The 27405-nt window shown below is 46.0% G+C and overlaps 1 protein-coding gene across 2 annotated transcripts; it reads right to left on the minus strand.

Annotated features, from left to right (window-relative positions):
* LOC147210973 (Krueppel-like factor 7) lies at positions 1-27401 on the minus strand. Of its 2 annotated transcripts, XM_086119546.1 has the most exons (4): positions 27100-27401; positions 11510-12110; positions 5737-5860; positions 1-2680 (listed from the first exon to the last, which is right to left on the minus strand). In XM_086119546.1, the coding sequence occupies exons 1-4, from the start codon at positions 27199-27201 to the stop codon at positions 2629-2631; spliced, it is 879 nt and encodes a 292-aa protein (XP_085975672.1). In that variant the 5' UTR covers positions 27202-27401; the 3' UTR covers positions 1-2628. The 2 variants fall into 2 exon arrangements, with proteins under 2 accessions (XP_085975672.1, XP_085975662.1); XM_086119536.1 differs by lacking the exon at positions 1-2680 and having other exon boundaries at positions 5439-5860.
* Between the last annotated feature and the right edge of the window lie 4 nt (positions 27402-27405).

Below are 27405 nucleotides of genomic sequence, written 5' to 3' on the forward strand. Positions count from 1 at the left end.
CATGACTACTCCATGCCAAACTGCATCTACCATTTATTACACTTAATTACACTCTTAAATTAAAAAAAAAAGAACAAACTAACGAACAAACAAACAAACAGTCCTTGCATAGAGATATTACAATACCAATTTAAAAAAATGAATTATGAAACAAACCGGTAACAAAAATAAATCTTTCTCATTTTTCGTTAATAAAGAACATTATCATACCCATACATCATAATATACAAATGATAAATTTTAAAACACTTTATACAGTCGAAAGAAAGGGAGAAAGACAACAACACAGGAAAATGGAGGAAGATGGGAGATGATGGGGGGCAGGTAGGGTAGGGGGACAGGGGTTGAAAGCGTTGTTGTCTTGTGGAGGGGAGGGGAAGGCAACAAGAAAAAAAAGGGGTCTGATTTCAAATTCAGAAGGAGATCAGCGATGCTGAGAGCTGCAGCCTGCACCTCAGACCGAGCAAGCGCGTGCGTGTGAGTGTGTGCGTGTTTGTGTGTGTAAGTGTGTGTGGGGTTGGGCACACTCTCGCATGAGCGCGTCTGTGTGCACGCGCCAAGTGCGTGCTCTAATGCATGTGCACAAGTTTGTGTATAAAACAATTACCGTATAGAGATGCAGTGATCGTGGCGTGATGTGCACAAGCGGACAGGAAACATCAGCTATGTTACTTTTTTTTTTTTTACTTTGTTTTTGTTTTACAGTGCAAATACAGACAAAAAAAAACACGCACACAGGCACAGCATAATTGACAATCCTTCATAAAAAGGACACATAAGTGAAGCACCCAAAAATAAAACAAAAGTATAAAAAAGTAAACATTCACATTTGAACTCCAAGTTTTCCAGCGCGCACATTTGAGAAGAAATAGTTGAGTCGCTTCCAAAGAATATTTGGGATATTTCTGTGCTCCAGTCCAGGGTTGTCCATAAGAACATTTAAAACAACCAAAATGTCATTTCCACGCAGTCATTCATGCCAACAAGAGAGCTGGAGTATTGAAAGACATACATCGAGCTGCCGTTGACGGTGCAAACCACTTGTATTCATTTCGTCGGCATCCAATGCGGACGGAACACCCCGACTGCTTGCAAGGAGCTGATCTGGTGCTTTACGTACTATCCTAAACGTGAAATAAGACAGGTGTCCATGTTCCTCATTTGACTCCCCAAAAATTCAATTTCTTAAGTATTGGGCTAAGGATCCCAGCTGAGTCAACAAGAAGTAGGGCATCGCCTCCATTATGTCCGTGCCGCCTGGATAAAAGGCAGAGCTGGCGTCTGGGATTCAGGAGTCAGAGCACCGAAGAGAACTGCAACTACACGTCTTTGTATGTTCATGTCTCATTCACGGACCTGAAAGACCTGGCCCGCCCTAACCACTTGACCCCACGGAAACCTGCGCTCCCAACCTCCGGACAGTCAACAGGAACAAAGTGTGACGCGTCACGGCGTGACTTCCTCGATTAACAACGATGTGGAAAGAGATGCGGTTCGAACAAGGAGTGACCGCTACGCCATTCACATTTTCAGCTGCAACGTGCGCAGACACATTAGAAATACATTCACATTGATCTCTCAGCCAGTTGATTGGATTTGTCCTTCTGCAAGTTCATTCCGTGTCCTACAGGGGATAAATCTGCGAAATGTCCCAGGAGATACGTAGGGCCTGATCTACTGGAGAAAATTGCATTCTGAACGCAACTTGGCTAAATTGGAACAGTTCTGCATGGCCGAGCAACGTGGTGGCGGGTCGGGTGCCAATCACTCTCAAAGGGCCGAGAGGTCACTTCAGGCATCGACACTTTTTATTTGGCTGCATCCATTCCCAAAAAGTTCTTCAGAATGGTGGAATTCCCAACAAAGAGGAGGTCTTTGCTTCAAGACAATGTAGCCTTTACATACGTGGCGATCTTGTCTGATGTGCGATGACAGTCAGCAAGCTGCTTTGATTTGTGCATGGGGCCCAAGTTCCTCCCATTCTGACAAACCAGGGCTTTTCTTTTCAACAAAAGGCTTGCCCAGAGTCAATTGTGCAATAATGTGAGCTCCGACGACGTGGACATCAGGCCCAAGCAGGAGACGGACTGCTGTTGACCACATCCATAGCAAAGTCCGGATGGACGAGGTTTCGAAACTCCTGCGGTCGTCTGTATCACCTCAATCAGCTCCGGCAAACCAAAAAAAAAAAAACCCACTCCAAATATTCAAGTCAATCAAGTCAAGTCAATCGCCATCCAAACGAGTGCCGTCCAAGCAGAAGGATTCGTAAATGGATCCGGTTTGGAAGTATGAGAGGTCAAACGTAAAACTTTGACTGAACAGAAAGGCTCCAGCAACCTAGCAAGATGGTGTTTTCGCTCAAAGTGCAAAGTGGCTGCGTGTGGGGCAATACTGCTTGAACGCGAGGCAAAAGTGGACCGAACCCAAGAGCTGCCAGCTCAAGGTCCCATTGGAGGAGGCAGATGACGCTTCATGGAATCAATCATGTGGGACCCGTATGTTGCCTGCCCATGTTCAAGCCAAAGCGTGGCGCGTCTGCCTCCGATCCGGAACATTCCTCCCCAAGTGATGTTGTCCTCTCTGCTTCCTCCCGGCTCCACTCCCTTCTGACATGCCGTGCGCTCCTCAGATGTGCCTCTTCATGTGCAGCGCCAAATGATCCGACCGGGAGAAACACCTGCAAACAACGGAGGGGGAAACGCTCCATTAGTTTACAAACACGGCACTCTGGAAAGGGGATTGTTTAGTGGATGCGATTAGCTAGCGAGCACTAAGCCATGGGTGTTGATGCAAGTGGTCCTCGTGTAACTCATTCATAATCATCATTTTCAGTTGCAGCTCCTAATGATTTGACTTGTCGTGCTGCGAGCAACAGCAGAAACTAACATGAAGCTGCAAAAAAACCCAAACGATAACGAGGACAACATGTTGCCTTTTAAATGTTTTTATTCCCCACAAAACATGTTTTAATTATGCATGTTCATGAACACATGCATGGGGCCTTTATTAGACATTCGAAATGATTACATCCAAACATTCCCCCAATACGACGAGTCTCACACCATTCTTGCTCTGTGTTCCCAAGTAAAGGAGGGCCTGAAGTGTTGCTTCCTCTGACATAATTGCAAGCTGTATGATGTTGTGATTCACAAATATGTCAGACAGAGGAATATCGCTCATACTACGAACATGATGCTATTCAAGACCAAAATCAAACATAACGTGCAACGTGCAGCGTTTGCATAACACCGGCCTCGTTTAGGTACACGCCAACACAAGCAGCTCTGGGAAAAATTAACAGACACATCGTCACTTTATGCCAGCAAGTCTTAATTGTGATGCAGAGAAATTGAAGTGCTAATGTCTTTTTGTGTAAAGATCTACAGTATATCATCGTAAAACATAGCACAGCAAAGCCCATCCTTGATTTGTTTTTCTTTTAGTTAATTGCTTAGTCCTTGCATCAGTTTCTTCATTTTTCCAGAGCCGTATAACTTTGAAAAATATCTCATATCTAAACAACCGCCTACAAGCTCACTGTAATCAATCTCACAGAAGACCGCAATCCTCATCAACCTCTAAAGTCAAAAGTCAAAGCGTGTGTTGATATGTTTGCACTTGAAACGATCATGGTGACCTAACTGCCTATGAACTGTTATACTTAATGCACACGTCTTTTGCTTTAAATATTTGCAGAGATCTTCCTGCTCAATTTTGGTAGGGTGCTTTAGCCTGCGAGATTGTCCAGTTAATCCTGAACGTTACCAACATTTGCTCATTTAAGGCTCTTGGACAGTGCTTGTGCACTTAAGTGGGAAAACCAATCAATGGGGGGGGGGGGGGGGGGCAGAGATGGCAGATATTGTAAAAATATTCCAAGATTGTGTGTTTCTGTTTCTGTATTGCTTTTATAAGGACTTAATTTAATTTTCCAGATGCATGACCAACTTAAAAACATTGGTAGTTACTAAAGTTCTAATGAGTGAACAGCTCATGATTATTTTCCATTTATTTCCACAAATCGGCAGACCCCTGGAACAGATTGGGTTCAACCTTAGAGGTTTCCAAGATTTTCTTTTCTTCTGACGTTTTACACCATTCCACATCGAGGTGATACATTTGATTCAATTCAAAGACATTGAAGTTAGATGTTTCTTTTTTTTGACACTTCCGATTGCTTCACTCCAGCAAAAGAGAGAGGCTACTGTCAGGATGAATCAATGTTTGGCTGAGGGGCGGAGTTACACTGATGAGCCACCAGTCATCGGTCTTACTGTCACACCTGCAAGCATGACGCGTCTGCGCTTGTGTGTGCATGCGCACGTGAGTATTGTGCGTGTGTGTGTGTGTGTGTGTGACTCTCTTCTGCCATCAGACAGCATAGCCAACACATGCGGTTAACGAAAGGCCCAGGAGACTCTCGAGCATGTTTTTCGTGTCGTTCAGCGAGACAGATGGTAACGCACGAGTCACAACTCGGGGGCACCGCACCAGCTGGCACACCGCAGGTCTCTCACCCCCTCTCCCCACTCACCTCCCAAAGCCCCCTCCCCAGCCTCCGTCTTGCAGCCTGTCTTCTTTTTCCCCTCCCTCTCCCTTCATCTCAGCATGATCTGCGTTGGGCCCAAGCGCTTGGGCGCCGTGCGACACATGACAGAGATGAGCCCGAATTAGGGAGCGCACCCGGAGGGTAGTGGGGTGGTACTCAGAGGAAAGGGGGAGAAGGGGAATTGGGGGGGAGGGTTTACTGTATTTACAGTGTGTCTGTCCAGCTGAGGTCTGACAGATGCTCTGAAGACCGCATGACTGGCTCATCAACCCAAGCAAGCTATCAGGTAGCGCGCACTTGGTGGTAAAGGACACTTAACTGGCCTGCTATTTGCTTATGATGCAGAACGGCCGTGTTTACTGTCATATTTATAGCATATGCACATAATTCTGTTGACTCGTCACAACTAACAACACATTTACTTTTAATAGTCGCTGACACTGATAGATGGGTCAATATGGCCTCATAAAACGATCTTTATGATGCTGCAGATGCTTTACAACTCTCTCAGATTTATCATGCTGGATGCGTGTTCAAGGAGATCACAAAAATGACCTTTTCATCCCAGCAGCTATTCCCCAAAAGACAAAATTGCTGTGAGATCCCCAAGGTGTCAGCAAGGGTCGGATCACAGACAGAGGCTTGTAATTAAAACAGGGCTAAAGATTTTTGTGTCACAGCCAAGCCTGATCTTTTTATAGCAAATAATGGCCCCCGAATGCTTGATGGTTTCGCCAGCCAGGCTGCAAATTAACATTTTGCTTGTGTTTCATTATTAAACAGGGGCCGCGGTGACTAATTAAGGTAGGGAGTCGACGGCAAATTACGTCACATCACCATAGCAGCAGTGCTTGAATAATATCTGCGTTTTGTATTGGAATAGGCAGAGATGGATAAAGCTTCACTGCAATGCTAGGGGCCTCAATCCATCTGCCAAAGAATTAAATATTTAGACACTGAAATATCATGTGGAGGAAACTGCTTAGCTGGTCAGTTTACTCTGTTCAAGGACACTTGGGGTCAGAGCAGCAGTCACAAAATGTTCTGGGAAGTAAGTGGGTCAGAGCGTGAGGTTTTATTTACAGAAACACACTGACCTGTATTTAGCGTCGTCCTCGGCTCAAGCGTGATTATACAAAATACCGAGGTAAAAAAGTGGAGGATTGAGGGGCACGTTGACAGACCTGTCGCAGTGGTTGCACTTGAAGGGTTTGGCGCCAGTGTGTTTGCGGTAGTGCCTCGTCAGCTCGTCGCTCCGGGCGAACCGCCACTCGCAGCCGTCCCATGAGCACTTGTATGGCTTCTCACCTGCATGGGGGAGAGGGAAGAAAACACCTGTTTCATCAATGATAATACATTAAGCAAAGACACTGATTATATCCCAATGGTGCGTAATGATGCTGAACACACAGAAGAAGAAAGGCATGAAGTGGGAGGAGAACGTGAGGGGAAGGTGATGGAAGTTTGGAAGGGTTGCAGAGATTAGTTTTAACATATTTCTAATTTGTGTGCCGACTAATGGCAACAGCACCTCCTTTTAACAGTTGAATCGTGAGTTAAAATGTACTTCAGTTCATGTGTTTTTGCCAAGAAATAAGATGAATGTAAGTAACCAACCACTATTTTAGATACTGCTATGATAGTCGGCGGCACGGTCTGAATTAGCTTGCATGTCAACCTCACAGTGCAGAGGTGCTGGGTTTGAGTTTGCATGTTCTCCCCATGCCTGCGTGGGTTTTCTCCGGGTGCTCCAGTTTCCTCCCACATTCCCAAAACGCTCTAAATTGTGGGCGCGAACGGTTGTTCGTCTCTGTGTGCCCTGCGATTGGCTGCCCGAAGACAGCTGGGATAGGCTCCAGCACGCCCGCGACCTTTGTGAGGAAAAGCGGATTAGAAAATCGATGGATGGATGGATACATGGGCTACTAGAGTACATTGAAAAAAATTGTGTGTTGAATTTACTCCATTTTATTTCTCATCAAGTGGCTGCCCAAAATGTAATTATCTGGAGCCAGATACATGTTTTAAATAGATGTATAGCCTACTTTAAAAAGCTGTCATCGGGCAGGAAGCGGGGTGCACTCTGAACTGGTTGCCAGCCAATCACAGGGCACACCTAGACAAAAACCCAGTTACACTCACAATCACACCTTTGAGCGTTCAATCAACCTACCATGCAAGCTTTTGGAATGTGGGAGGAAACTGGAGTACACAGAGAAAAATCCACACTGGCAGGGGAAGAAAATATGAAGCCCGCATTGAAGGCGAACATTGAATCATCGCACTGTACATGAAGCGGTCCATGATTATTTGCAATCATGGCAATACGCAATATGCATAACCCACTGCAGTGCTGGACCCAGAATGGGACTACATTGTGAAAACATTACCTGCCTGTCCCAGCAACAAGCAGAGGATTTCTATACTATCATGTGACAGCCAGCGAGCACTTCACCCAGCCCACATTCCATGCTTTGGTGTTCTGTACTGAAAAAAAAAAGAATATTGACGACGTCATCAGTGTTGACTTAAAAAGAAACTGAATTCATACAAACCCTAGTCTGTACCCAGAAACACTTAGAACAGCAGTTCTGGGCCGACCGGCAATGAAGCCCCGGGAGACAAGGATGCCTGACTCTGTTGCCTAGCAATGGGGCCACGAGAGAAGTAGTGTGTGTTGACGCTGGGTGCATGCAACATGAGGAGGCAGCAGAGTCAGTGCAGCTGGCTGGATCTGGCAACGGCACGCTGCCATGCCACCGGCCAATTACCGGGCATGCCGGCAGAGCATGGAGGCAGTTGCCTAGAAACGGTAACTGTCGAGATGTACAGAGCAATGGGGGAGGGATAGTGAGAGGTGGTAGCGGTGGCGGTGCGGAAGGAAGGAGGAAGGGGGGGGCATTAAGAGACCACTGCCTGCAGCAATAATAACCACTCAGCTACCGAGTCCTCCAACAATATGCTGCCCCGTTGCCTGGTAACAGAATCAACCTCCCCCACCTTTTCTTTCTTGAGATACCCTCACAAAAACAGACACATAGACTCGCCTGCTCAGTGCTCACACACACACACAAACACAAATTTACAAATGTACACCCACTGCCTCCATTCAGTGGGATTGAGTGTCACTGAAAAATGGAGATCACTGATCTAATCCAGCAGATTAGCCCAAACTCGTCAGTATAATCAGATTATTCTTTTGTTACTTTTGGAAAACATGTCATGGTTTATGTTGCGGATCATTTCCTTTCATTAAGATGATTATAAATCCTGTGCGTGGTTACAAGCTCCATTGAAAGTGTTCAGAAACCTCTGCTCAGACTTGTCCCGGTGCCCAAATGCTTCCTCCCTCCACTCTAAAATGCCTTGCAGAATAATCAAATCAAATAAGAAATTATACGTTGGCATCCGTAATCTGATAACTGGGTGTTTCCTGAGTCACGGTAATCATATCATGTGTCATCTGTTACTTCTGATTGTTCCCTCACACACACACACACACACACACGCACACACACACACACACACACACACACACACACACACGCACACACACACGCACACACACACGCACACACACACTCACACACGCACACACACACACACACACATACACACACACACACACACACACACACACACACACACACACACATTGGGAATGCACTCCAGCCTCTCAGGTGCCAGTGTTGATCTTAATTGCATTTCCTCCATTAACTGGAGCCGGTGCCGGGCATCCGGGTCTCAGAGGTCATTAGAGAGGCTCGCCGAGAGCGCTTTACGGGCTCCGACCTGCAACCAGCATTCCAGCCTTTGATATGAGAGAGCAGTATTTGGTTGAGGGCAGCTACATGAAGAGAGGCAGATTATGTATGGGAGGCGGGTGAGAGAGGGGGGGGGCCTTGATGTCAGCTCAAATATTCATATGTATCAAAAGGAAACTTTTCTCAATTTAAATTGCTTTGAAATGAGTCAAAATACAACAACTGCACGTTTACATTGTTGTGTTTGATGGCTTTCACATGGACACTGGCAGTAACCATGGATATAATGATGGGAGTGTAACCCTGACATGCACAAGCCAGAGAGAGAAGGTTTGGGGTTGCACTGTTGACTGCCACTTCCCACCACGTTACTACTCAATAACAGCCACATGGCACGGTTCCGTGTCAAAGTTGACTTGGATATGTCATGATCCTGTCTTGTTTGCTTTGGTTTTTTTGACTCACCAGCTGGAGTGGGGCGTTCCCTCATGAGCCGCACCTGACGCTAATCATGCCGTGTTTCCAGCTGCCTTTAAAAACTCTGCCACGTCGACAACTGGCTTTCGGATTATTTCAGCCTAGCTCACGTCTCCTGTTTCCAAATGCCTGAATTTTCTAGACGTTCATGTTTTTGCCTTAAATCTTCTCAACACGTTTCCTTGTTCTTGTTTCCTCAGTTTAATTATTCTCGCGTATTGGATCTACTTGTTCTTTTGTGACAAGTGATTTCCGTTTATCTTATCCTTGCCTTTTGCAAGCGTTTTTGGTTTTGTTTCGCTTTTTCCTGGTTCGTGGTTACCAGCGTCCTCTGTTGTACTTTGTCGGTTTTGCATTTTGTAAATAAACATCCACCGAGATCTAACAGAATAGTGCTGCACGTTAGAAGCTAACGTGTCTGACTGTGTTAAACAGTGAAGGAACTTCCACGGGGTCAAATAAAAACTGGAGTTCAAGTATTTTTATGAAGGGAGACACAAGAGAGGAAGGTGATGTCAAACGAGCGACAGAGGAAGAATAACTTGAGCAGCCTCGTGTTCCCTCAACCTGCTCCCTATCTAATTGTACCACTCCTTATCTGTCATAAGCCTATTCACAAAAAAACTCTACAGGGCACCGCTATTCCATGCCGACCCGTCTAATTCCAGATTAAATCGTCGCCTTTTCTCCGGCAGTAATTTATGGAAATAACAAGCAAGAAAAAGAGGATTTGAGTAATGACATCTTTAAACGTGTCAGGATAATAGTGCACTGACTGGGGAGCCTGCTTTACAGCTGTTGCGTTGCAGAGGGTCGTTGCCTTATATCCTTTTGTTTGAGTCTTATGGCTTACGTCCTTAACACATGAGTCATGTATGCGAATAAAATATTTGATATATGTGCTGTTTGATCTTAATATCAACCCACTTTCTCGTGGCGGGTCAACACGAGTAGAAATTGCACACTTGAGTGTTTTTTTTCTGGTCTACCCACTTGTCATAGTTTTTACCCACTTGGTCGACAAATATACTTCACCGGTGAACTCAGTGGGTGTATCTCTGTTTTAGTGTGGCTAGCGCTTACCTGTGTGATGTGCTTCACAGAAAGTTCAATCGAACCTTGAGAGTTTCCTAGCCCTTTGTCAAACAAGGCACATCCAAGCTGATTTACTCACAAGCATAAGAACACAAAGTGTGTGTTTTGCACAGCGTTGGCAGTGGCATAGAGTTGGCACAAATGCATCACTTCAATCCCATAAGATCCAAACTCACTGTATGGGTTCACCAGTAGTCTCCTGCTACACCTTTTTGACTCATTGGGGCAGCGGTTCTTAACTGTTGTCACCATGGTAAAAATCACAGCGTCGGATGTTGACGACACATATCCCACAATGCATTGTGCCAAACGTAAATGCAGGCTAATATGAGAGAGTATAAAACTTAGTAGATAACAGGAAACGCCACACTCTGACAGTGGTAGACAGCTGATGTGCACCAGTGTGTCACACGTACATACAAAAGAAGGGGCGAGCATTCTTCAGGCTACCAAAAGAAGAACCACGGTGTAGCGCCAGCGTTCGAGCGAGCGCACGAGGGCCGCACCGCCATCTGGTGTGCTGCTCAAAGTGACGGACTTATCATTGTAGTGTGTGATTTGCCCCGTAGATGCCGCAATGATATGATTAACTGATAAATATACAAATGGTAGAATAATGTGGAACTAAATGTCTTACAGTATAGGCCCAATGGCATTAAGACAGTGCGAGCTTCTTCGTGAACCGGTGCAACTGAGAGAAAGTTCAACACGTAGCGGAATTATATGAATCTATTAAGACTTCTGATCAGCCCTCTTTTGGCACACACTATAATTATGGCCACGGGGTAGCACAGAATCGCTCGTGGGTTGGTCAACTCATACCAACATAAAGTGACTGACAGAAAAATGAACAAATTGGATTTTTTTTAAAAATTCCAGATATACCCTTGGTTATAGTGGGCCACAATTGTCTCCATCCCGCATACACAACTTTCAATGGACTCACAAGCTATATCCTAGTTTAGAAAGAAGGATTTAGATGACGGCAAGACCTGCGCTGACACACGACAATATAAGCCAACATGCCATGACCTGCCTCCATAACTGTTATGTCTGCAACATATTTGGAGTTTCTGGATGATTACAGCCCCAGCAAAAGGCGGTCAGTCACTGACCTAGACCCGCAGGAAGCTTTAGTGGGGGTGTGGGAGTGGGGTGTCAGTGTTAGAAAGAAAACTGGGAATGTCAGGTGGCCTACCCAGGTCAATCCATCCATCACTGAACAGTTACTAAGGCAGAGGACAGCTCCCCGACAGGGGTCTGAGTGGTTTGGGATGGAGATGGAGGAGTGAAAGAGTTGGGGCATCAAGACCCCTCCCGCCCCCACCCTCCCCTTTGCTTTAGTCAACAGCCTTGTCGCTGGAGACCAGGTTCAGGTTGAAAGAGTGGTTAAAGAGAAGTAGTGTTACTCCTTCACTATAACAAGAAGTTTTCATTTCCTACTTAACCTCATTCTTTAGTGAGAATGGAGAACACAGGGAATTTTCATCACAACAAAAGAAGAGTAACAGATGGCTGGACAATACGGTATGTCCGTATAAACAGATGTGTACAGTATATGAGGAATGGAAGTGGTATCAAAACCCATTTGAAATATCTTGCGGCTAATCAAAATTCTCACCTGTGTGTGTCCTCTGATGGGCCTTAAGGTGAGAGCTCTTTGTGTAAACCTTCCTGCAGCCATTAAACTGGCAGCGGTGGATCCTCTTCTTGTTCTCTGGAAGCTCCCCGAGCACACACGCTACTCCCTCATCTTCCTCCTTTACCTGCGCAGGGAGCGGGTGTGACGGCACCAGCCGGGCGGCGCTGAGCCCCACCTTCCTGGCCACCAGCTTGAGGGTGAGTGTCCCATCAGCAGATGCCGTGAGGGAGGGGCTGGGTTTCACAAGGTGCCGACCAAGTTCCGGCGATGACGGGGGCGTCAGGGAGGTGACTGCACTTAACTGTGCCTGGTGAACTCCTTCCATCCCTTCTGTGGGTTCGGGTACCTTTGGTTCTGTTTTTATTGAAGTAGTGGATGGAAAGTTCTTCCGTGTGGGGCAAAGTATCACTGTTGGTGGGCTCGGGGGCTCATGTGTGCTGGGGAGGAGAACGTCGGCGAGCTCTTCCTCGCCATCCTCCTTCAGGTAGGCAGGGGTCAAGAGCCCATCCAAATCATGGTCGAAGAGCTCCGAAAGACGCTTTGGCTCCGTCTGCAGATAACGCTCCAACTCCAGGCAGGTCTGGAAGAGATAAAAACAGCAGACTGCTCACTCGTCAATCCAACTTGATAAACATCCATCATTGGATATGCCAACATGTACTTGTCGGCACTCCACTCACTCAGCTGTCACAAAAACCACAAACACACCCACGCGCGTGCGCGCCCACACACACACACACACACACACACACACACGCACACACACACACACGCACGTATAACCAGAAACCTGTGCCAGTGATTATACACTGATTAATCGCAAGTGCAATAGGCGATGTTCAAAACTGAATGCAGTTCTTATCAAACAACATTTCACCGTTTAGAGAAACACGCATGTGTCAGCCTCCAGCAAGCTAATATTGAAAGATTTATTCCTCTGTATTTATGGTCGGCTTCTTTCTAATTACCCTGTACATGATCATAGAGGCCAAACAAAAGAGCACTGATTTGTGCACGCTGGCGTCATGAGGAGTCGATTACTTGACACGATGCTGTCAAGCTTCTTTGAGTCGAGCCGGCCAGGGAATGAGGCGTCCAGTGTCCAAGGATAAAGCTATTATGTGCGGGCAGACGGCGCCGGTTTGATCCCAGGGATCGTTGTGTCTTACTTGTAACCACTAACCTGTTTTGACAGCTGAGATGGAGGCGAGCAGCTCTGGCGGGTGCGTACTACTCCCCACTTCATTTGTGTGTAAATAGGCACTGACACACAGAGTCGCTGCTCCCATTATCAGAAATAAGGTTTTACACACTGAACACAACAGAGATATTTACACCCCACCACTACCTCCCCCTAGTTTCCCAATTCCTCTTCCATCCTTCCCTCCTCGTTTGCACCTTCTAAAAATAAAATCACACATTTCTCTCTTATTTTCTTTTTTTGGCAGGGAGGGGTCTGTTGCTAGGGAATGTGTCTTCCAGGAACAAAAGGGTTTTTTCTTTTTGGTGTTTGTAATGTTTACACGATTTGCATACAGACATCAAATTAAAATCCACTCAAGAGCACCCACCTCTTCCCTATGCCTCACGCCTACATTATTTCTTCCTCACTCTGCGCTTTATGCTTTATATAAATTGACAAACAAGTTGGAGCGATGTTTCATATCTGCTCCCCTCTCCTACGCTTACTCTCCACAGCCTGGTTTCCCTCATTTTTCAGGCCTCTTGTTGTGCAGGCCGGCTCCTCTCTCAAGGTGAGCACTAATTATCCGCCTAAACCAGCCACTCAGAGAGGAATTTCTTCAGCAAAGCGCTGAGGACTGCGAAGCAAGGTGAGAGTGCGTATGGGAGCTAGTCCAAGCAGGCGGAAAAGAGGATAGAAGAAGATAAGTGCAAGGCAGAGGCAAGTGGAAAGTGAGTAGAGCAACGGGGGTGACTGGGTGAAAGAAGCCAAAGAGCCAAAGAAGGTCTTGACTTGATTTTCTCCGCAGGGGGAATGGGGGAGTGAATCCTTTTTGGAAGTGTGACATTTGGTGTAAGAAAGTCCTGTCAGTGATGCTCACACACACACACACACACACACACACACACACACACACACACACACACACACACACACACACACACACACACACACACACAGAGGAGCATGCAGGTGCTCAAAAACACAAGGTTACAAACCATGGTGATATGATGGCATGTCGGCTCTAACATTGCATGAGGTGGAGCGACTACTGTGAAACTTCTGCGTGAGTTGTGGCTGCCATCGTCTCTTTTCTACGCTTCCTGTCCCCTGTCACTCTATCGGGCACCACCGCCCTACCAGGTCGGTATCCCCCAGGTGGTGACATTAACATTGTTTGAGAGAAGGTCATGTGTTTGATCAGCAGCTTGTGTGTGTTTATTGCTGTGCAGCGTGGGTGGTGCCACGTCGTCTGTGTAAGAGAAGCATAATTATATGCTGCTCTGAGTGTAATTATTCAGCGCTTGTGTTTTTGCGTGAACACCCACTGTATGCTCATGCATAAACAAATCTCTTTCCTGATCAAGTGCCCTAAAGTGTGTGTGATAGAGACAGAGAGAGAGAGAGAGAGAGAGAGAGAGAGAGAGAGAGAGAGAGAGAGAGAGAGAGAGAGGCTACTTGGCGAAGTGCCTGTCTGGAGTGCCGACCTTTATTGGTTTTGCACAAAGCCAAGTTCCATTTTCCTAATGGCCTTTTTGGGATGATTCCTCTATGCGGGCCAGGATGAAGCGTGACAATCTGCTGGCGAGCCAAGCTGCCAACCACTGAGAGAAAGGTGATGATGGTGACGGTGCATTTGCAGCCATGGTGTGACACGGTAGCCCATGTCTTAAATCTTACTCAAACAAAATCATTGATGCTTTTGGCAAAAATTGAATAAACAAATGTTAGCTTCGCGGGTGGATTGTAGCGTGAAAAACAACTCTGGGTGAAGACTTCTCTGTGTGAGCAATTGTGTGCAAGACAAAAGAAAATGCCAAGGTTTCTTTCTTCTTCCTTTCTCCAGATTGACTGGCGCCCAATCCATTCAGCTGGGATAAGCTCCATTTAAATACAGCCCAAATGTGGGCAAGCAGTACAGAAAATGGATGGATGGTGTGTTTTTTTTGTTTTTTTTTGTACAAATGCAACATTTTGAAAACAACCCAGACACAGGAGAGATGCATATGTCAAACAATTAGCTGGCAATACTGGCATGTAGTAAATAAATGCGATATGATATGCATGCTAATCAAATGTTAAAACTCCTCGGGGACACAATATTTTCAACATCATTCACCTTTACACCTAGGAGGTACAAAAAATTTAATGCAGCTCTGCTAGCCACAAAATACACATTACTGGCGAATCATTTCCAGCATCAGCTCTGAACAGACATGTTTGCCAATGCTGTTTTGGCTGTGATACACTCATCCAGGTCCAGAGAGCAGTTTCTAACATGAGAGCAGCCCTAACATGCTGTTTACACAAGTTGCTGCAAAAAACCCGACATGAAGGTACAAGTATATGCTGTACAAAAGGGAAATTCAAAAGGCATTTCTCCGCCTTTCTGTTCATACATCTATTTAGACGAGTGAGTGCCATGTAATGGCGCAGATTTGCACATGGCTTTCTTTTCAGAGATTAGCATAGTTTATAGCATTTAATCTTCTTCATGAGCCCCTTTAGCTTCTTTTGGGCAATGCTTCTTTCAAAAATAAACTCCCCAAATGTGTCAGAAACCACGAAAAGGACCCAGGGGCACAATGTAGACACACGACTGCAGTTTTAAATACAGCAGGTGTGACAACGCCAGACAGACAGGCTCAGCCTCACCTCCCCTCTTTTGCGGGGCCCTGGGCCTGGCAGCTGATGCCCTCTCCCCCGTTGCCTGCCTCCACCAGCCTGCCACCGCCATCAAAGCGCAGCCTGCCTCTCAACTGTTAGTTCCCTGCTACGGCGCTAATAAAAAGCCTGGGTTATAAATATGAAGAGAGGAGCGTGCGTAATGCCCTAAAGGAGCGCCCAAAACACCACTAAACAGATAAATGTAATGGTATGGATATGGCTCATTAATTTTAGCATACTTAGTTTTTACAGAAGCTGTGATAGAGACAAGGTGTTATGAATAATATAAAAAGCATCGGGATGCATTTAAATGCAAAGCGGTTTACATGGGACGTGAGGAGGAACCAATTCATCTGCTTTGTCCTCTTACAGGCTGCACAACTGCTGAGTAATATGGATTTGATTTTTTCCTGATGTAAATTCTTAGCCGCATCGATTCTGCATTATTTAGCATAACAAGCGACATCCTGTTAATGGCAAGTCACAGATCGATGAAATATTTAAAAAAACAAACTGTGCTCGGGAGTCATTTTGGATGCAACAGAATTTGTGTTGCTGTTGACTTTCTCTGTCCTGTGGCATCCCACTTGTGAAGATTTTCCCACAAATGGGGAAAAAGGACTGGCTGTTAAAGCTGAGCACTTGCTTTTATTTATTTACGAAGTCAGGGCCAACTTAACTCTCTTATTCTTTTGATGCAGAGTCCTGCTGTGTGTGTGTGTCTCATCTTGGAGAGGTGCTACAGGCCTCCCATTGATCTTGGGCCGTGCCATCACTTTGAGGTGACAGCTAAATGACCTGCAGCCCTGGGCGCTGACCATCTCACCATCATGTGTGTGTTTGTGTGTGTGTGTGTTTGCATTTGAGTGACTAATCGATAGGGAATGATGCCTGCATAGAGCTCATCAGTGGTGGCAGTCGCAGCAGACAGACTGTAATCTATAGCTTCGCTGAGCAATGCTTACATGGCGCAGCCCCACCTGCATGCACACAGAATCCAAAAAGAACTCACCCTCCTCCCCTTTCCCGCTAAGCTCCCCTTTAGGCTCCTGGCCGGCACCCCCTGAAAGCTGCAGCCTCCTCAGAGAGCAGCACGGCGTCATCGTGGCCAAGCAGCCTGCAGGGCGACGAGGGAGGCAACGCTTAATTTTCCTCAACCCCAACCTGAGCGCCGCTTGCATTCGCCACCATTCTCAACAGACTCACTGGCAGGGGTGCAGGGTTTGGCCAGAAGGGATCTTAGATGAGCTGGTGGGGCTCGGGAGCAAAAGAAAAAAAGAGGAAGGAGAGACACAAAGAGAAGGGGGCTCCAGGGGAGAGAGGAAGCTCATTTATGTGCCTTCTGAGAGGTGAGACGTAAAGAAGAAGAAAGGTGGGTATACGCGAGGGGTGAAAGATCTACAAACATTACGCTGCAGTTAAGAGTCAAAGATAGCGCGGAAGAGATACTCCTGATCGACAAAAAGCTCCATCTCTGCCAGCAATTGCACCTTACCTAGCTGCAGATAACATGTGGCGGAAACATCTTAATTACACACACGGCCTTATCAAGAGACATTAGCCCGGCAGTGATAATCAGTGCCGGCGTCAGGCCCTTCCGTCAATGTCTTGTGGGACTTTCAGATAGAGCGGGCATCAGGGTGATAACACACATCACCACTTGTTAAATCACAATCCACTGATGGGCTTTGAGCGGATAAAGCAGAAAAACATTGCTCCTCATTTATTGGACAGTATTTTATTCTTCAGATGAAATGCACAACAAGTAATTTTTAATCCATCCATTTTACAGCCCAGGACTCCAAACTGAGATATTTTCCCCGACACTCTTCTTTCTGCACCCCCAAACGTATATTACACTATACTATACTATACTATATTATTTTCAAAGAAATATCACAGATGGGTAATCTGTCTTTCGCACGCCATGTAAACCGATTGAGGCCTTGAGGGTTCCGGTAACCTTGAGGTGCACACAGCGTTCAGGAGGGCTTTGGGGTACAACAAGTGTACAGCACTTTTAAAGACTGAAGCCAATCTCTATGAAAGGTGTGTGACAAAGGGTGGAAAATGTCTTTTTGTTCTCGTATTAAGAACGGTGATTTGAGAGGCGAGTGTGTAAGAGGATCGAGAGCTCAAGACAGGAGGGCACCGGTGGAGAGGACGGATGAAGATGCAGCAAAGAGGAGAGTGGCAAAGAGAATGGAGGCAAAGGCGGGGAGGGGGGAAATATAATCCCAGCGACGAGAGCGCCAAGGAGGGAAGTCTCTTGAACTGGATTTGGGTGAGCTGCTGTTTATCGGCATACGAATGGCCAAGTAGCCCCTCTTAGCTGTCAAAACCATCCTAATCTAATCACAAGACATTTCAGCCATTTTCCACCGACATGCACATGGCGCGTGTGCGCATCCAGGGGGGTCGGCGACAATGGCGGTTTTCTAGCTTGCGGTGGGATTTGGGGAGTCTGTGCTCCGGATGTAGGGGGCCCCATTGTGTGAGGCAGACTGGCTAATCTTCATTACCGCGCACAATGGCAGGTCCAAAGAGCGAGTCCTGGGCTGCAAAAAGCACGGGAAACAAAAGGGTGGCGACCGCTGAACCAGCGCGGGCAGGAAGACAGGTCGACAATAACAGGGAGAGAGATAAAGGGAATAGTGAAGCGGAAACACGCGTACTCGCACTGCGAGCGTTAGAAAAGGCCGCTCAGTCGCACAATCGCGTCCAGAGTGCCACTGTGGCGCTGTGCCACCACTGATAAGGTTCATTCATACATGCTGAATTCGGGAAGCTATTTGAATGCTTTCACCACAGTGGCATTGTGCAACAGGCTGACATCGTCCTTGCCACGCCACAACTCTCAGGAAAACAAGAGAGTGCATCGAAAGCCGGTCAGTGGCAGTGGCACACGTTGGATTAGCTCCGGTAAGTGGTGGCGTGCACTCGGAGTAGCGCGGCTTCAACTTTTTTCAGACAGCACTAATGTAATGAAAGTCGAATGGATGGCGCCGAGTCGCTGATTACATCAATGGTATTTTTAGTGCTACAGTACTGTATTAGACTCGGGACAATTAGTGGAGCTCAGATGTCGAAGAAAACATGGTAAAGCTGAATTTAGCTGTTTTGCTGCACGCAAATGGAATAAACAGAAGTGAACATGCTTTTAAATCTAAATTATAAACTCAACCTAAGTCAGGTAATTTAAACATTTTAAAATATTTTTTTCCATTAGTAATTTTAGAAACCTACTTTTATTTCTTTAATTTACTTTCATATTTTAAAGTCCTCTGTTCATGTTGTTAAATGTTGTTTAATGTACGCTCTTTTTGTGATTTTTGCTGGTATGTTCAGACACACTTTGAGCTGATGTGTCTTTCCCTGTGTGAAGCACATTGAGTTGCCTTGTGTATGAATGTGCTAAATAAATAATGCTTTGCTTTGCCTTACCTAAAATTTCAGTGGAGGGAATGCTTTTCCATCATCTCTTTTCAGGGACAATCAACGGGATTCACATAGAAATTACACATAGACATGGGCTGGGTGAATTACGTGCCACATAATGTTCTTTCCAGCTTGAGGAAAAAAACGTATGTTCGCCGCTGGAACAGCAAGGTAACAGTTGCAAAACTTGGCCAACATGCACAGCAGCGGAACCTGCATGGTGGGCATTTGCGTGTTTACAAATAATCACGGATGTCCTCGTGAGTGGTAGTACAATTCCCAGCACTCCTTCCGCTTTGATTGTGAAGGAGCAAAAAATTTTCAAAATCCCACTTGAGCCAAGCATTCGGAAATTCAAGACAATTTGAATCAATTAAGGCAATGGATTGATTTCATTCAATGCACTCATCTGTTGCAGATAGCGGCTCTGCTTCCTCCAAGTCAAAAACATTTGTGACGAGTCGACGTCAAGCTCTAAGTGTCATTGTGGAGTTGGAAAGTCGACGAGTTGACTAGTTCACAAAACACCATGCTTGCACATTTACACAATACAGAAATGTTCACACCACAATGCCTTTTCGTGCGCCGGTATGAGCAGGTGGGACGCTGTCGTTCCGCCTTTATTCCCGCAGCAATGCTTTTAAGACAAACCCGAGTGGGAGAGATTAACCCAAGCTGCTTAAAATATTGAAAGACATCTTCTCGCCACCGGGCTCTCCGCCAAGAATTGTGAGAGAGCCCCTGAGTGAGTTGATGTTGCTCACGGATGGGCGGAAGTGGGCTGAACCCAATGGCCCCTCCGCTGCTGCAGCACAAACGGTCTGCATCCCAAATTCAACCCCAAAGTGCCACAACAAAAGCTGGCCGCATGAGCTGCAAAGGAATCGTGACCCTTGACCTTTGCACGTAACTGTGTTTTGCTGCATGTTTCTGTGTAGCATGGCGCGCGCGCACACACACACACACACACACACACACACACACACACACACACACACACACACACACGCACACACACATAAACCCAATAAACTTGCACTGTGATGCTTGCTCTGTCGCTGCGCTTTGCTTACACGCACGCAAGCACACAGACACATACACACCAATGAAAATTATTGATGTGCTCTCTTATAAAACAGTGGCTGGTCCCTGAAGTATTCCTGGCAACATCACGGGCTGAAAATAGCTGCCGACCCAAATAACTTTCCCCGACGGAACGGAGACTGAGCCAGACCACAGCCATAGGCAACTGGCTTTACTAATTGGCATCATTTGACAATGGAATAATATCTGGGACGCAATCGTGGTAAACTAAAGAGCAAGAGGATGCGCTGTCTAGCCAGGCACATGCCTGGGAGGAGCACCCCGTCGTGTTGGTCTTACTTAAGAGAAAATACACATGGTGTGTGTTCATGTAGAAGTGGTGTTAAATCAAGGCATGCTCGGGTGACTTTGGTGTTGAAGAAATTGAGTGAGGGAGACCTAAGTGAAGAGCTGGAGAGTCATCAAGTCAAAGGGTTGCCGGAGCATCATGAAGGGCACACTGATCCACGCAGCAGGATGGGCGACCATTCATGATCATGAAAAAAAATACAGCCTGTGACAAAACTGGTCAATTGAGCCTCGCACATGCAATGTAAGCAACTGGCTTCAAAAGAAAAACTGCAAACAATGAAACAATTTACTGTATTCTACATTATATTTTGGGTGGCAGGGTGGAAACTGGTTAGCAAGTCGGCCTCAAAGTACGAAGGTGCCGGGTTCGATGCCGGTTCCGGCCTTCCTGCGTGGAGTTTGCATGTTCTCCCTTTGCCTGCGTGGGTTTCCTCCCGGTACTCCGGTTTCCACTCACATTCAAAAAAAACATGCATGGCAGGTTAACGGAACACTCTAAATTGTCCCATAGGTGTGAGTGGAAGGGGGAGTGGTTGTTAATCTTTGTGTGCCCTGCGATGGGCTGGCAACCTGTTCAGGGTGTCCCCCGCCAACTGCCCGAAGATAGCCGGGATAGGCTCCAGCACGCCGTGACTCTTGTGAGGATAAGAAAGGATTAGAAAATGCATGGATGGATATATTTTATAAACCAGCCGCCCCCCACAGAGAACGTAACAATTGGCAAAAAATTAGTAGTTATTTTATAATAACACAAAGAAAGGAAACAAGCAAGAAATAAAGTACAGTGTGTGGTTCTTTGAGGCTCTCATTCTGCTCATGTGATACGGCAGGCATTTATTGGCCTTTGCAGCTGTGACATTGCAAGGCTGTTTACCTGAGATTCACATTTCGAAATGCGGAAAAACTGGAGCTGACAGGTGACCACCCCTCATCAAATCTAGTGGTGCTGTCAACCCGGGCCCGCTGTGCGACAGCTCAGTAGCGTGTGTTCGCTTTGCTCGTTGTGTGGCGGGCCTAAAGTTCAGGCAGGCACTGGCCTGCTCACATTATGCGACGAGAACAATGAGGAAACATGTTCACTGTCATGCTGATTCATGGCTCTTCCCACAGGTCTCATTAAATCATTGCAGGCCAGTTGCCAGGCCTGTTGGAAACCCCCCCGTCATTCAAATTTGACACTTATATGACCATCCCCCCCCCCCCCCCCCCCCTCACACCAAGGCTAAATGTCAGAATAAAATAACACCACATCTCACGCCCTGACATGTCGGCCAATCCCAGTTTTCAGTTGAATCCGCTCGTTTCTGAGGTTGATGTACAGTATCTCCTTCAAACACTGCAGGAGATTGGAAGGAAAGTGACATCGGACCTAAACCATTTCATATGGTAAAATCTTTCCGTTTTGAAATGAAAGTCACATTCCACCCTGCTTCAGGCTGGTATTAAAAATAGTTGTCCGATGATAAATATTAGCAATAGGACCACCAAGTATGATGGAGCGAAGACAGTGAAGCAGGTGAAGAAGACGTCTGGTTTGCATGTCATGCAAGCATGCAAATCGCACACAAAGCTCCTGACGTAACACTGCGATCCTGCTCCACTGCCACGTCGCAACCTTGGGCCAGGATGAGACCTCATCTCAAGAGAATTGAAAAGCATATGCAACCCCCTAAGTCAAGATGCTTCGCCCTGCTTTATAAACAAGTGGCTTTACGGCATGTCCTTGCCGCCGTCAGCGGCGCAGGCTGAAGGCCTTGATTGATCACTGGCTTCAGATGGCAACAAGCAGTGGTATTTACTCAGTCAAATTGCCCTTGTCTCTCTCTCTGCCCTCCATCTCTTTCCTCTTCTTTGCTCCCATGGGAGAAGGTCTTTATGGCTGGATGTCTATTTTTTGTGCGTCGTGTGCTCCCTGGGGCTGGGGAATATTCTCCCATACAGAAGGAAACAAGCAAACAGGCAGAGATCTTTCTATTGGCACTGCTTACCAAGGCTGCCTAGCAACAGGTAGGCAGTGAGAGGGGACGAAGTGCTTACCCCTGAAAGACTGACAACGGATTCTACATGCTCCAGATACAAATCTCATGACAAATATAACAGAGCAATCCAAATGATCTTCCCTACGGCCTCCCTTCACAGACGTGGTCAGCGTTCACCCCACTCATCATGGCCTTGAATGCCATCGTTATGTTTTTTTTTAATGATTTATTTGAACTGTTCTTTTCTCAGTGTGGAATGATTCGACTGGTCAACAATTTTTCCCAAATATTTTCATCTGACATGTCAGTATGTAAGTAATAATAACAATAGTATAACATATAATATGTAACATGGTAATATATTTCATAACAATTATAAACTGAGGTTTGGATTCACCCATGGGGCAATTTTTTTTTCTGAAATGTCATAGCTATGAATTACAACACATGGTAAAATGCGCATTGTACACATTTTTTTAGGTCATCCTTGAAAAAAGAAAAAGTATCTCAAAAACCTGATATGGTAGAAAATAAAATAAAGCCATTTTTATATCAGTGTCAAGATTTTGTTCAAGGAAACATAAAGCAATGTCTGATTAAAATTTGCTGTTGACAAGTGTTGTAAAAATACACCTTCAAAGATGTTTAAAAATAAAGACTAGATGGCGAAGTTCAAATTCGTTTGGATTTTCTCGATTTGATGCTCAAATATAAACTTATACTGACAACTCCTCGAGGCACCAATATTTGGCTAAATGCGCTTTGGTAAGTTTCACTTCGACGTGTTTTGCACTACTTGTGCTGATGGGAGACTCATTTCAAACATTCAACATTTGTTCTCTTCATAAGCATGATATTCAAAAGCTACTCTACTTTACTTACTACTTTGTATTTATTTTTTTTATTTTTGCAGGCTTCTGGTTCGCTAAAATGAGCGAGCTTATTATGACAACAGATTCCTTTGCACGCACATGACAGCCTGTCAATGTGTTTTCATGAAACCTCACTGCTGTGCAGCGAAATGTTCTCAACAACGAGCCTTCTTTGTCCCGCGTGGCTGTGACAAGCCGGGCAGCCGAGCAGTGTAAGGTGCCATGACGAGTGTCCTGATATTTGGCTGAAATGATGTGAAAGTCATTTCCAAGCCGCATGCGTGTGAGGCGTCAAAACGACAACTGACTTTTCTCCTGGTTGTTCATCAAACTTGGGGCGGCAGAGAGCTATACATAAAGATGTGCTCGTCCACAGCGTTCCTCGGCCCCTCCCGCTGCCACTGACAGGCCAGACAGCGGCATGTAAGGCAAATGAATACATCCGCTGCCGCGCTCTCTTTCATCAACGCTTCCCGGCTTTTCATCAGCGGCCATAAAGCAATAGCAGGCACATATCACTGCCGATAGCCTCTCAGTTGCCTGAATGATGAGACAGACATGGCAGAGTTCAAGATGTGCTCTCATAGCAGATGGGATGTTACTAGGTCAGGGGGTCACTCGCACATCTCGTTACACAAACCTGCATGCGCACAGGACCATCAACAAGCAACAAACCTGAGCAAGCCTCAATGTGAAAAAAAAAAAACACCAAGTGGCATGTCTTGTTCACCGGGGCTTCAAATAGAGTCTGAGCCGATTTGCCTCATTTATCAGCTCATTTTAATTGGATAAACTCGTTTTTCTAATGGCCATTTTCTACCCTCTCAAAAAGACACGCTTCCTCGCTGCAAATAAATGCTTTGAGGAAAAACCTCATGGCTGGATTATACAAAGGCTGCCTTTTTACAGGCCAGGCCGTGTCCAATAGATTCTACGTGACCGAGATCTCCTGACTGCTTTTTGGCTGGAGGCTGACATCACTCATATTAGCCATCTGAGTATCACAAGATCATAAGAACGTTCTGCAATACTTGAGGAAAACAAGGACCAAATTCATATTACAGACTTTATGCAGTGAATTCTCCATTAAATCATCGTTGACCACCACATTAGATGATGATCAAGGTATCAGCCGAGGCTATCTGAAATAACTAAGTTTACATTTGTCCGACATTTTCCAGATCATAGTCCACTTAAACATGCCTACTGGATGGATCAACCCTTCTTTTGCATAAAACAACACCAAAGTGAGGGGAAGTGTACGAGAACAAGTGGAGCTACTTTTATTGGAAGCAAAGAGGATCCAAAATGTAAGGAAGCAGGGTAGCTGCTATCGAGTCTGCCGTGTGTGAGAAAAGCAGCTGTGACCCACTGAGGATTACGCAACATTGTGAGACACGCGGCTGGATGTGTGCTACCACATACGGATTCAGCGGTTTTCTGATCAATGGCAGATGCCACTCTCTATCTTTTTGCCTCCACCTTCCCGTAAACTGTAGGTAGCGTCACCATACGCGTTCTTCTTCTGTCACTTTTCCTGACTCTCGATGCATCCCCGCATCTTCCTCTTCTTCTGTCTGTCTGCAGTGGCTCGTCAGTCCTTTGGGGTCCAAGCCCACCCAATTGTGAAATGAGAAACCCAACTTCTTCCATTGCCATGCTTCCACCGACTCCCCCACCTTGCCCAGACACAGCCATTGAAATGTGCGTGTGAGAGAGTACATGTATGTGTGCGCCTCTGGTGGCCGGCCGTGCCGAGCTGCTGCCGCTTCACCCCACATTCAGGGAAGGATGTCCACATATAGACACCTATAATGCATTGCAGCGACATGAATCCATTTGTGTGTGTGTGTGTGTGTGTGTGTGTGTGTGTGTGTGCGCGCAAGTGTGTTGAAGCCATAAGGGATAATATATTGTATGTGTTGGAGGGCATGGAGTGTGTCCTGGGGTCAATGACACACAGTCGTTTGTGGTGTCCTGCTACCAATCAGGGTCAAGTGCGACAGAAATAAGCTGCATCATTAGCGGAGTCTGAAGGCTGCTGAAAAATCACCCAAGATGCCGATATGTGTCTGCCCACATGTCACATCAGGCTTTATCAAAGTGGATGGCAGTTTACAAAGCGCACAACAAACATTGGTAGAACTCCAGCTGAGGTAAGTCCTTGGTTGTGTTGGGTTGTGCTTCTCTGAGGGAAAAATCACAACTAATTACAGCATATTAGCTTGCAGCTATTTGGTCCAACTCTGAATGAGCGACCATGCGCGGATTTGGTTGTGAGACATTTCCAAAAATGCAACAAATAGTGCTCTCAAAAGTATTATTTGCAGACATTGGAAACACTTTGACCCATTCATGTCTGCTCCCCATCCACACTTTAGAGCTCGAATCACGCCTCAAAGACACCAATAGAAGGGGACACAGTCACCGCCCTCGCCATCACATTTCCGTAAGCCATTTTGGCCCGACAGCAGTGCCCTCTTATCTTCAGCCCATAAAGACATCATACGCAGATTTGTGGCCGAACAAGAGCAAACTGCTCAAACCTCAAACTTCAGATTCCTGAATTTAGGCGGACTCAGCGACATCTTCATGTTGTTGCAGCAGGCATACATACAGCTTGCTCTGCAAACATACCAACAGAGTGCTTGTCAAAGTGTAAAGTAAGGCAATATTTGGTCATTTCCATTGGTAAGGAGACACACGAGACTGTTTGTGGGATTGTTACAATTTGGTAGAGTTGCTGTGGTATCAATATTCTAATAGACAAGACATTTCAAGATGCAGCAAAGCATCTGACATATCCAATAAATCATCATATTGAAGTATTAAACAACGCCATGCACATTGCTACAAGTTGGAGAAGTCCTGTCCAATTTAGTCAGAGGACATTGTTTTTCCATTCCAAAATGAATTACATCTTGCGGGCTGCAGGCTATCATCCCAGTCAGAGCAAACTGACATTTCCAGCCTCTACAGATAAGAGCTCTTACACTCGCTTCCATTTGCATTAGGTATTGATTCAGAGATGCTGGCTAAGGGGTGAGGTGCGGGAGTGCCATTTAAAAATCCACTGAGAGTGGAGGCAGGGAGTTGGGAGCATGTTATGAAAAGATGTGCTGGTGGATAACAGTGGGATGCCAATTAGGCTGCTTGTCCACAACGAATGGATCCATCGTCACGCACTGTTCTCCCTCTTTTTCCCCCCTTCTTTCGGCATGGAGCAAAGACAAGAACGCTGAACAATGTTATGTTTATCCATATATAATGTTTGTTTGTCTGTTTGCTCCCTCTCTCTTTTGGTTGCTCTGTCAAATGGAGCTTCCTAAGCATCATCACCAGAAGCAGCTATGCAGGTGGTGCTAAAATAAAAACATTAAGAGCAGTAACATTGCCCGTTTTTCAACTGTCAAATTATCCAAAAAAAAAAAAACGAAATACTTGAAAAATATGTATTCTTTTATCTAAAATGTGGATTTGTGGAGAGGATAACAAATCGTCTCGATCACCATGCGACCACGTGCGCATCTCCCCAGCCGTCCACTGAACTTGTATTCAGAAAGTAAGATACAAGGGGGAAGATAATGGGTTTCTGGAATATTTATGTCAGCATTATACCTAAAAGATGCAAAGACAGACATGTCAGGGTATCTATTATGGATAAGGAGAGAAGGCGGGTGAGGGGTTGTTGAGGGAAATGGGGGGTGAGGGAGTGCGCGCATCTCTTCGTGTGGGGGCTTCACAACTCGGTAATGCGGATGTATAATTCACGACCAATTCTGTCTCGGTGATGGCCTGCGCATCTTCATCTTTCCAAATCACACTTGACAGCTTTATTACGTGCCGGCGTGCGCCCGCATCCCATCCAGCTCTGGGAAAAGTGTCACATACAGTATACTGTATGAGTGATAGAGGCCAAAAAACCCGCTTTTTTTTCTGGATGTATCCAATACTACTTAGAAAAAAAGAAGACGCCAACTTTTGAGCTGAGTGCACAGGTGCTCAGTTTCAGCCCCGCGCCGTTTGGACACTTACCTGCTGCCAGTTCTCTTCCAGCGAGGGCATGGCGGAGAAATAGCCGGTGTCATGCACGAGCTGAAGTTCCTGAAATATACTGTGGTTCGCCAGGAGGTCCATGCTGACGCTCGCGTACGGAAAAGAGAGACTGATCCACGGGAAATGCGCCTCCTCTTTTTGCCGTGTCACGCCTCTATACGCGCACGTTTGTCATATTAGTCCACAAGAAGATCGATTGCTCAGAAGGTGATGATCAGGACCTGCGCGCATTACCGGGCTCGATGCGTAAAATGGATCGGAGGAGATGGAGGCTCCATGTGTATC

The sequence above is a fragment of the Hippocampus guttulatus genome, chromosome 1 (genome assembly GCF_054856545.1).
Source record: "Hippocampus guttulatus isolate MCC_2025c chromosome 1, RoL_Hgut_1.0, whole genome shotgun sequence".
NCBI classification, from domain to species: Eukaryota; Metazoa; Chordata; class Actinopteri; order Syngnathiformes; family Syngnathidae; genus Hippocampus; species Hippocampus guttulatus.